Raw genomic sequence first — 11,707 nt, 5'->3', positions numbered from 1 at the left:
GCTGAGCCGAGAGCCAGACGAGAAGCCCGAGCCCGGGAAAGGGGCTACGTGGCTCGCAGCGCCGCGGCTTCTGTGGACAAATAGCCGCCGCTGCCGCGCACCCAAGCTGCGCGGGTTAGCGGGAGGGCGGCGCGCAAGGACGCAGGGGTCTGCGGCGGTCTTACAGGCGCCCTTTGCCCCAGATCGCACTATGACCTGACGTGCAGGGGGCCTTCTGCCCAGGACTCCTGCAACGGGGCGGCAAGGGACAGAAGGGTCCGCCACCAAGCTCCTACCAGGCCGCCTTTGGGGCTTCAGGAACGCCCTCCCCCCAGCCGCCTCCCGCCGGCTCTGCACCCCGCTTCCTGCGGCCCGGAGCCATGGAGCTCTCCGATGTGCGCTGCCTGAGCGGCAGCGAGGAACTCTACACCATCCACCCGACGCCCCCGGCCGGCGACGGCGACGGCGAGAGCGGCTCTCGGCCGCAGCGGCTGCTGTGGCAGACGGCGGTGCGGCACATCACGGAGCAGCGCTTCATTCACGGGCACCGGGGCGGCGGCGGCGGCGGGAGCGGAGGCTCGGGCAAAGGCTCGGAGCCGGCAGGCAGCGGCCCCAACCACCACGCGTCGCAGCTGTCCAGCGACTCGGCGCTGCCCCTTTACTCGCTGGGCCCCGGGGAGCGAGCACACAGCACGGGCGGCACCAAAGTCTTCCCGGAACGCAGTGGGAGCGGCAGCGCCAGTGGCAGCGGGGGCGGGGGCGACCTGGGCTTCCTGCACCTTGACTGCGCCCCGAGCAACTCGGATTTCTTCCTCAGTGGGGGCTACAGCTACCGAGGGGTCATTTTCCCCACCCTGCGCAACTCCTTCAAGTCCCGGGATCTGGAGCGCCTGTACCAGCGCTATTTCCTGGGCCAGAGGCGCAAATCCGAGGTGGTGATGAATGTGCTGGACGTGCTGACCAAACTCACCCTCTTGGTTCTCCACTTGAGCCTGGCCTCGGCCCCCATGGACCCGCTCAAGGGCATCCTGCTGGGCTTCTTCACGGGCATCGAGGTGGTGATCTGCGCCCTGGTGGTGGTCAGGAAGGACACCACCTCGCACACGTACCTGCAGTACAGCGGCGTGGTCACCTGGGTAGCCATGACCACCCAGATCTTGGCAGCAGGCCTTGGCTACGGGCTTCTGGGCGATGGCATCGGCTATGTGCTCTTCACACTCTTCGCCACCTATAGCATGCTGCCGCTGCCGCTCACCTGGGCCATCTTGGCGGGCCTGGGCACCTCCTTGCTGCAGGTGGTCCTCCAAGTGGTCATCCCCCGGCTGGCGGTCATTTCCATCAACCAGGTAACTCCTGCCAGTCTTGCCCTTCCCCCTGCCTCCTCTGCGTTACTTAGTAATAGCTTTCTGAGAGGCAGGGTTGCCCCCTCCCCCAGCCTGGCACAGTGCTTTGCACCTAGGAGGTCCTGGATAATAGTGGATGGTGTATCTCCCCCCTTAGAATAATTGGAACGAAACGACCTCTAAAGTTTCTACCAACTTTACCTTTCTCTGATTCTGTGAGTAATTCTTCTCTGACATCAGCTAAGAAGTAGGCTTCATTCTGCTGGCACACATGCCCCAAGGTCTGCAGCCTCTGGAGCAGGAGACAGAAGGGGAGGAGAAGTACCCGATTTAGAAGGTGACCCATTCCTTAACAGCTTTACTCATGGGAGTCACAGCAGGGTATTGGAAGAGACCTGGGGATTCAGAGCTGGGTTTCTGTGTATCGTTGCGCATCAAATCCTCAGTTCTGCAAGAAATCAACATTTGCTAAACACGTACTAATTGCCAATGTTTAGAACCGTGCTTATATGATCGCGCCCAATCCTTCAGACAATCCTGTGACACATGTTGTATCTCAGCATTCTTTATTGCCTTGGCGATCTAAAGTGAGATCTTTTTTTTTTTTTCTTTTACAAAACCCAGCCCCAGTGCTTTGAGTAAATCAACCTCAGGAATTGGTGCTGGTGTGTGTGTGTGGGAGGGGGAATGTCATTGGCCCAAAATGCAAGTTTTGCTTAATTGAAAAGGGGCGTTTTGATGTAGATGGTTTGAAATATTTAGGCAGAACTCAATTCTTAGGTCTCTTTCTCCTTTCTTCCCCCTTCTTCCTATTTTTCCCCATTAAATATGGATGTGTCTGTGTGAATAAAGTTCCCATTGTCTGTGAAGGAGAAGGTAGACAGTGCTTCTATTGTTTAAGTTCATTAAAACCAATAGATAATTAATGGTCTGTCATTTTCCTTGCCAAATGCCTGGCAGGTAACAGAACACTAAGTTTGGGGGCTTCTCTATAAAAATGAGGGAAATGCAAGCTGAAGGGTTTTCACATAGAAGGCAGATGCGAGGTGCTGGGACAGGAGACTGCTTTGTCTATTCCTGCTCTGGCCTCAGCCTCGATGCCACTTCTGCTGTATTGGAAGCTTAAACACTCTTCTTCCTTGTGGTCAGGTTTGAGTAGATGGTTCTTAGAATAAACTGGTATGACACCTCCGAAAATCACCCGTGTTGTTTAGAGCGCTGGCCCCCTCAGAGTGCTTCATCTGTTGTTGACCTTCTGGGTTTCTAGTCGGTCTGGGATTCTCTTCTCTTCGATGGTTCTCACTCCATTCACTCACGTTCGGTATCTCGTTGGCCGCTTCTACAGTGTTTTTTGAAGGCTTCGTAGGCAGAGAAAGAGGGTATCAAGTATGCGGCCGTGATCATCAGGCATGAGATGGGGTGATGAGAGCCTCAGTTAGTAATGGCTGACCAGCTGAACTTTTCCTCATTAGAGACAAGAATGGATGCTTTCTCAAAATCATCAGGAACCTTTAATACCCATATCTGACTCAATTTGGGATTGTATAAAATTGTATTTTAGCTGTGCTTCTCAATCTTATTTGCACATGGATCTGAACCCCAATATTGTCTGAGTCTCTCACTTTCTTCCAAGCTCTCTAATTCTTTTTTTTTTCCTTTTCCTCACTATGTACCTAGACATCAGCAGATGTCTCTTCTCCCCTCTTGCTTCTCTTCCCTTTTCCCCTTTCTCTCTTCTTTCTCTTCCCTTCTTTTTTTCACTGAGTTGTCTTCACAGTATATCATAGTTATCTGATCAGTTTCATAAAATTCCAGTTATTATAACTTATTGCTTTTCAAACACAAGCCTTCCTTAGTACACATTACTAAAAGATTTCATCAAGTCAGTTTGGAATAGTATTTAGCATAACACATCCTAAGTGGCCAATGATGAATATTTTCTGAGTTCTAAATATAGAGACATTTTTCTTGCCAAATGAATCCAGAAAGTAAATTTTGGCTCCATATTTGTTTTATACTCTACTCAAATACTACCAGATGGCAGTAGAATAAAAATACCCCCAAATGTCTTCTCGCTCACACCTCATCATAAACAACCCTTTACTGTGGAAACCAAGGTCCTGGTACATGCAGACCGAGCCGATTCAACTTTCTGGTTGGGTGGGAATTGTAGACAAACTTCCGTTGCGTGAGTCTGTCATCGGACTCTAAGGAACAACCAGGGCGCTCTCCTTCCCCTTAGGTGCTGAAAGAACCTGCCTATCTTTGGCCGCAAAACATTTCCTTTGGCGCCCTCTAGAGGTTCTCATATCCTGCGGATGGATGAGTGGAGAATGCATTGCTTTAAAAAAAAAAAAAATCTGTGATTTTTTGAATAGATACTGTTTCGTTTTCCCTTTTTGATAGTATACACCTTAAAGCTAAGATGTTGTCTGTCATGTTTACCACTTTATCCTTAGCACCTTGAAAAAGGCCAGGTACATAGTAGGTACTCAACAGCCACTGAATGAACAGGACTACTCACTGCATAGGCAGTATTATAAAATACTCACATTCCCTGATGTTGTGTTGGTGGAAGCTTTCTACACACACACATGTAAGTTTATGTAAGGCAGTCTTTTATATGTAAACACTTTTGGAGGAATCAAAGCACAATAATAATCCTTTACATTTGTACAGTCTTTTACATGTAACTACATACATTATCACATCGAATGATGACAAACAGATGGTGTCATTTTCGTTTTAGGGAAGAAATTCCTGATTCTTAGAGACTTTAAGGGGACGTCCCAAAGATGATGAGCCTGGCAGGTGGTGAGAGCAGGATTCGAATTCTAGCTCCAGAGCCAGTCTTTCATCAGAGGCCCTTTAGGGCTTGTTCCTCTAAACACATAAGCACTTGAAATGGCTCAAGAGTGAGGGGTACCTGTTTCACTACTCAAGAGAGTCATACCCCACATAGCACACGAAATAGCATTTAACGAAAAAGCCAAAGGGAAATTATGAGAGAAAAATGACCATATTCCTGCGAATAGTCTCTTCGTAGTAAGCTCATCATCTTTCTCAGCTGGAGACAAATTTGTGAACTGAAGGCCACAAACACTGGGATATCATCTTGCTCTACATTAATCTTGATTCCCGTTAAGAAAATGGCTCACATTTAACTTAGCATTTTCGAGAAGCAGGAAACTAGAACGTATATACAATCAACACGCATGAGCATCTGTTTCATTTCACTGAAAATGCCATTTTCAAAAGTAACAAATGAGCTAATGATTGCCTTCCCTTAATCCAAGCTTCGGGAACCCACTTCTCCTCTTCCCCTGGTGCAGGGAATTATTATATCTGTGGCTTGACAGGGTATCAGCCAAACTGCACATCCCTGCAGATGCCCTGTGTGAAGAGACAGCATCCTGTGTTTAGATGACCATGTGCTTTCCACTGTGGGTACAAGATGGAACTTAAAAGGGGCCACTGAGGAAGTTCCTTGCCATCCGCGAAGAAATGATTTATGTTTGCTCCACTCGGTGAACAGAGAAGTTCACTGAGGTCATGGGTTGCCTGCCCAAGAACAGAGATTATTGTCCAGGGCAGCTGTGAGCACCCACCTATTTTCTAGGTCCAAAGCGGCATTGGGAATACCGAGGAAACTTCAGAAGGTCCAGAGCCCAGTCCTAAGGGCTCCTGTTACGTTCACACTGACAAAGCTCAGCTGTAGGAAACACTTCAATTATGGGCTGCAGTCCTGCCTCGCTCATTTCAAGTTAAATCAGCTTCATGAATGGGATTTAAACCAGTGATGCCAGTGCCTTGGTCCAGGGTCCCTCTGAGATACAGGTTCTCCCTCCATCTTAAACAAATTATTTATCCTGCTAGATGAGTATATCCATTACCAAAAGACATTATATGTATCAGTCAAATGTCAATGATAAGGTTATATTTGCTAGGTTCTTTCATTGGAGCAGATGAATTCCAAGCCCTATTGCCATAATTAGCATTTTCCCTCTATTTTAATTGCTGGTGACAAAATATGAGCTACCTAACATTTAAAACTTTTTTCGTGCTCATTCTTCAGCTCATTAGTGATGAGATGGTGAAAATCATTTAGTTATTGGAAAACCGAAAGACAACATGGGCAACCAGAAAGATTGCTGTATTATTCTTTCCTCTAGGACAACTCTAAAATGTTAAAGCTTGTGGCTAATTAGTCTTCTGTAACCTCTTGGTGAGGTAGATGAGCAGAAGTGTCAGAGCAGAAGTAATTTCTTCAAGATAACTCTAGAAGCACAGGCAGCCAGGTATGCAAGTCCAGGTTAGTTAGCGCTCAAGGTCATGCTGTCAGACTGGAATTGTCCATGCAGTGTTCTCATGCCTGTCTTACACACGTCCGTCCCATCAAATAGTAGAGACGAGAGCCAGAAAAGTTCTAATTAAATCGTGGTCATTAAACTTGACTAAGAGCAAGGACTTTTAGCTTACTATTTGGCCTTTTAAAAATCATTTTTAGGGAAAATGTCTTGTTTGTACTGTGTAAGAGAGTGGCTTATGGTGTGAGTAATAGATGGGGATCGGGGGGAAAAAAAAACCAGGCTTTTGTGTGTGCTTTCAAATGCACTTCCAATCCTATTTGAACAATTTAAATGTAAGTGTGTAAGTTCTCTAAGTCTGCTAACTCACATCAAGTAAAGAGAATCATATGCCTACTTAATGTACACCAGATGATGTAATTTAAATCATTCACTTTGGTATTTGATATCAAGGTAGCAACTCACTTCAAAACACACAAATAACCATTAAATGAGTGCACTTCGCTAGGTATGGTGTGCGTTTTGTAAAACCCCAAATATCTCCCTTTCTGTACATTTTCCTTTAGCAAATTTACGTAGGCTTCAAAAACAATAATTGCCTCATCCCAGCATGTCTGAGAAAATGACTTTCAAAAACAGATTTGAGTGTCAACATCCCCAAGAGATTCCTCTGAATGCCAGAAAATGGAAATATTCTTTTTTGTGAAAAATACCCAGAGACTGTCCTTTTTGGTTCTAATTTTTCCTTCTTTTCTCCCTTTGGGATGGTGGTGGATAGAGAGTAGACTTGGCAAAGGACATTTTTAATGACTTCCAAAATGACCAATTAAATCCAATCAGCCTGATTTTAGACACCTTTGCCCTGGAGTTGCAAATAGACATGGCATCTGATTTATGGAGAGTTGTAAAATGATTGTAGGGTGCGTGCTTTGCGAGATTGAATTATAAATGTGTATTCCTTCATATCTGGCAATGTCACCTGACTGCTATCAGTGGGTCATAGCATAATTAGGTTAGAACTGGGAAGACTGGGAGGTCTTTACTTCTGGAGCAGCTGCTGCAATGTCATGCTAAGTAGGACCAATACATTAGTCATAGTTACACCTTGATGTTTGATGACATTTTAAGGGCACCTCAAAAACAAATGAAACCCAGGATATAAAGAAAAGGATTTTTTTTTTAAAAAAAAGTTTATCCCAAACTCAGTGCTGCTGTTAGTGTGTAATCAAAGGACACTACTACAATCGTGCTGATGTGATATTTCACTGTTGTCTAAATATTTCTTAGGATGCTAATTTATTCATTTCACAAGTGGGTCTGTTTCAGTTGGTCCTACATGTGTTTATTTTCAGAACTTAGGAGGCACTTGCAACATTCATCTCAAACCTTTCCTCACCAACAAATGGGCATAATATTGATTCCCTGGGAGAACAGCAGGTCCAGAATACACAGTTGGACAGCATATCAGTTCCCTTGACACATTGCTTTTGAAGTGTGCTCTTTGTTCTCTCTGGGCTGGAATTCGAGGTAACAGAAACTGAAGATTGGCGAATTTTCTGTGATCTATCCATTTGAACCTCAGTTAGCAAGAGAATGGGTTCTGTAAATAATTTCTTCCCCGGCATTTTCTTGGGGCTCTAGCAGAGGAAGCCGCTTTACCTAGTCGGCCACAGCAGAGCCGTAGAAGCCAGAATAATCTGCCCTCTGCTTCCCCAGGAAGCATAACTGGATTTACACACTCAAATTATCTCATGTGAGTTTTGTTTATGAAGGACTATTTTAAGAAGTCAGGTCACTTAAGCAGCACTTGGAAGCCAGCTTTTCTCACTGCAAGATTTTTCACAGTCAGCCCTGCAGGGTAGAGGAAGAATGTGGAGTAGATGAATTAACCATTGAACTGCCAGACGTTTTAAAGGAGGCCTGGCCACATCCCAGGGGGGATAAAAGTTGCCTTCTGACACTGAATGCAACGGTGTGACCACCTCTCCATCAATGAACTGGCGTGATAACCCAACGTGTTCGTTGTCAGATAGACCTGTGCTTCGTTGTTTCTTAGACGTCTCTGCATGGGACTCTCATTGGGCATGTCTGTGACTTGATATTCGAATTGCATTTACCTAGATCACATATTTAATATGTACAATCCCTCGCACATTATTTAGTTTCTGGGGTTTTCTATCCCTCCCATCCCACTTCCTGACTTTTTTGCCTCAACTCTTTGTTCGAAGACCAAAATTCTCCTAAATCAGGAAATGATAAAATTATTCATGGTGAAGACATGAATGAGCTCGATGTGAAATTAAATCATATTCACGTTTTGATTTTTTTTAATGAGTAAATTTTTAAAACCGCCATCTCTGTATAAAGTGCATGCCAGTCGAAAATTTTCACATGAATCAAGAACTATTTTTGAACCATTTTGTAAACAACACATCCTTGTCCTGTGTCAGCTGCTTCCATTTGACTGGAGTAAACCATTTCAGAATCTTTTCTTCTTTTTTTGTGTGATCTAATGCTGAATACATGTGGTTGCTTATACAATAGATGACTAAGAATTAGGGAATGCATAAGCAAAATATACGTATTCCTTTAACTCAGAACACAGGAAGAAGAAATGAAGCATAAAAAATTTAACAAAACTGGACCAAAAAAAAAAAAAGAAGAAGAAGAAGAAGAACATAGAGAGGCCTGGGGATAGAAGGGATATAGAGGATAGAAGGTGGGTGTCCTCAAATACTTGGGGGTGCTTTTATAATGAAGAAAGACCACGTATGTTATGCCATCCTCTAGAACAGAGTAAAGACCCATGGGTGGTTGCTATAGCACCAGAGATTTGGGTTCACCTGAAGCCGAGGCTTTGTAACAGATATGCTCAAAGGGCTGCTGTTGGAAGTGCTGAGCTCCCCGTCAAGGGATTATTCAAGGGAAAGCTGTACTGCAGTCTACAAGGGACGGCCTAAGGGAGATTCCCATGTGGGCCGTCTTTTCCTCAAGGTCAGTTGAAAGCTATTGGCTGCATGTCCAAGCCATCATGGCTGCTTTGGAGGCAGGAAGAAGGAGAGGACAAAGGGCAAGAGGCCAAGATGGCCAAAGGACATTTGCCAACTGAGTTGGCTGCCACTTTAGGAGCTCTTCTGGAATCCCTGCCCAGTGATGTCTGCTTATATTTTGGGGACCAAAATTCTGACACAAGGCCACTCCCTCAGCAAGAGAGAATGGCAAACAGAAATTAGATTTTACCACCCCTCAAAAACTCAGGATTGCATTAGGAAGAATGAGGTTGAGTAGGTAAGTTGTTCAACAAGTATTTGTTGACTGCCTGTTGGGTTCTGGGTTTTGCAACACAGCTGTGTGCACTAAACGGTCAAGGTTGTTGCTGTAACGAGGCCGATGCTTGAATGGGTTTGGGGAGGGAGTTTGACTGGTGCAGAGGTGGGAGGTTTGTGCCTGGCTCTTAGAACATGTCTGGAACACAGCATTCAGTAAATATTCTACAGAAAGACAAGGCTCGGGCTGCTTTTACTACAGACTTCTAAAGCACGAAAAAAAAATCAAAACTGCAGTGGATTTCTTTAAGGAGTTGCGTGAAAGGAAAGGTCAGACTCTAGAAGAAATTGGGTATGTAAATGGGTATGGACATTCCATCCTAGTGACGAATGTAAAGGGACTCTGGGGAAAGGCTAAGAGGTTGGATAGTTACCTATCACCTTATTACAAACTGAATGCGCCCCACCCCTGGTGACCAGGAGGCCTGGCATGAGGAAGCAATTGCCATGTGTGGAGAAGGTCAGGCTGATCTGCAGCTCCGGGCGCTCCAGCCGCTCTGTGTTCACAGTGACCCCAGCTAAAAACGGAGCAGCTGGCCTTGGAGCTCGAGGCAACCCATCTGCACACAAGGGTGGGCAGACGAGGTGCTCGTGTAAGGCTTAATTCCCTCTTCTTGGCACACAATGCATTTTCCCTCGTCAGAGCAACATAACGTTCCCATGTGCCCACCAGGCCATGAGCCCAAGGAGGTCAAGGAGTGTGCCCTACTCATCTTTGGTCCCTACCACCTAGCGTAGCACCTGGCCCATGGGTAGCTCCGAATTACCGTACTTCTACGTGAATGGAAGGAATGATTATTCCATGGCCATCTCCTTCTCCTTGATCACACAGTCATCCACAGGAAATGAGAACCAGTGAGAGAACAGAAGTCGGTTTCTCTGGTCAAGACAGGAAAAACACACCCAGAGTTATCCCATGAAGTGCTTTAGGCTGAAAGCCATAAGCTGAGTTTTCACTAGGCTTGTATTAAAGAATTTATAGTAGAAAAATTCAAGTGATTATCCAGATTATTTAAGTAAAAAAAAAAAAAAGTAGAAGAAAATTAAAAATTAAGGAAAAAAAATATGGACCTAAGTTATTCGTATTATCCATAGGTGTTTGCCCATTCCTGAATATTTTAAATAGACTCAGCCCATCCAAACTGGAGCGCAAGTATTAATGCAGGTCTTACCTTGCCGTTGGCTTCCTCCTGGGTTCCTCAGCACCCCAGCTCTGAATCCCAACACAAACACTTCCCTGAGGCCGTCTTTGCTTTGTGATAGATGCAGAATTGCTTCTTCGACCTGACCTCCCAGCGGTGCTCCCTTCCGGTCACCAGTGGATGTTCACCATCTGGCTTCGCTCAGCTGCAGCCGTGGGCAAGAGGTGCCTCAACCTTCCTACCTGGCTTTGAGCACTCAACTAGTCAGCCTCGCTCCTAAGAGGAGGCCATTGAACAACACCGTTGACTTTGCTGAGCACAGTAACTGGATAATTGCTTTGTCCACCATTTCCCACAGCTTAAAACCTATCACATAAAGACCAGTTTGTATCTTAATGGGGCCAGTCTGTCTGTAGACTGCCTAAAACCCAAATAAAGCCTGGTTTGGGATATCGAAACCCAAGGCAGTTAACTGAAGCAGTCTTCATGAAGTCCAAAAAGGGTTACGAGTATAAGTCTTCTGTTTTCAGTTTTGTGAATCATTATCCCACTTAGTTCATTTTTCTATTGTCAGTTCAAGAAATAGAATCAAAACCAATAAGAGCACACTTGTTTTCTCCTAAGTTCAAAGTCAAACCCTCCCCGTCACTTGGGTGAGCCTTCCTAAGGTGTTGGTGGTGGGCAGCTCATGTGAGAATGGGTTCATGGCCCCAGTCAACATCAAATGAATAGTGTCCCCCCTTCTCTATTTATGAGAAAGATAAGAACCCGGTTAAGTGCTTTAAAGCCAGATGACGTGGTTTGGCGCCAGGCGGTGACTAGATAGGGGCTAGTTAGGCATTCAGGATGCGAAGATGAGAGGCGCTCACTCTCAGGTGCTGACCCTGCACTTGTACAGCCCTGAGAGGAAGCACTTCCTGCCACCATGTGCCCTGGGCACCTAGCCTGCCTCAACTGAGTCCTGGCCCTGGTTTCTAATTAAAAGGAAGAACCAGACTCAAACTGAGAAAATATTTCTTAATTAAGACCTGAAAGAGGACTAGGAGTTGGCAGGTAAGACCGGGATTATGGCTGCCTTCTCTGTTTCTACTACTAAACCACATGCTCTTTGAGGCTAGGCTCCATCCTTTTGTGCATCCTTGGAATGGACATGGCCACATCACAAGGGACACTCATAGCAGAGGCTTGATGAGTAAATGCCCTAACAGTCGTCTTAGCATCAGCATTGCTGCTGCTTTTTTTGAGAGCCAAGGAGACTGAGCTCAGGGTAGTCACATCATTTCCCTTCAGACGTACAACTAATAAGGTATTCTAAACCACACCTGTCTCATTTCAAAGCTGCCCCTCAATCTGATGGTCTTATAAGGCCACTTTATCTCAATTAACTCTGCTAGTTTCAGAGGCAATGCACTAAAAGTAATGAAGAAGAAGACAAATGAAATTTGTATTCCGAATGGTAGCAATCCTTATAATCTTGTTACTGCTCTATGGAGCTCAGGGCAGCACATGGCATTGAAAGTAGCACCTCATAGTCATCGAAAGACTAACCTAGGATTTTACATCTAATAAGGCACAGCAATGCACAGACCACTTGACCTGTTTCAGTCTCA

The 11,707-nt window shown here is 45.5% G+C and overlaps 1 protein-coding gene across 2 annotated transcripts in view; it reads left to right on the top strand.

Moving 5' to 3' along the window:
• The first annotated feature begins 2 nt into the window (after positions 1-2).
• Positions 3-11,707, top strand: part of ADCY8 (adenylate cyclase 8) — a 159,260-nt gene continuing 147,555 nt past the window's right edge. Inside the window, exon 1 of one of the 2 annotated variants that reach the window (XM_006912922.1) lies at positions 3-1,325. In XM_006912922.1, the coding sequence (XP_006912984.1) occupies positions 360-1,325 (966 nt within the window). In that variant the 5' untranslated portion in view covers positions 3-359. The remainder of the gene's footprint in view (positions 1,326-11,707) is intronic. The other variant, XM_006912923.1, reaches the window with a different exon arrangement.

The sequence above is a fragment of the Pteropus alecto genome, unplaced genomic scaffold (assembly GCF_000325575.1).
Source record: "Pteropus alecto unplaced genomic scaffold, ASM32557v1 scaffold105, whole genome shotgun sequence".
In the NCBI taxonomy this organism is placed as follows: Eukaryota; Metazoa; Chordata; class Mammalia; order Chiroptera; family Pteropodidae; genus Pteropus; species Pteropus alecto.
This window is presented reverse-complemented; position numbering and strand designations above follow the sequence as displayed.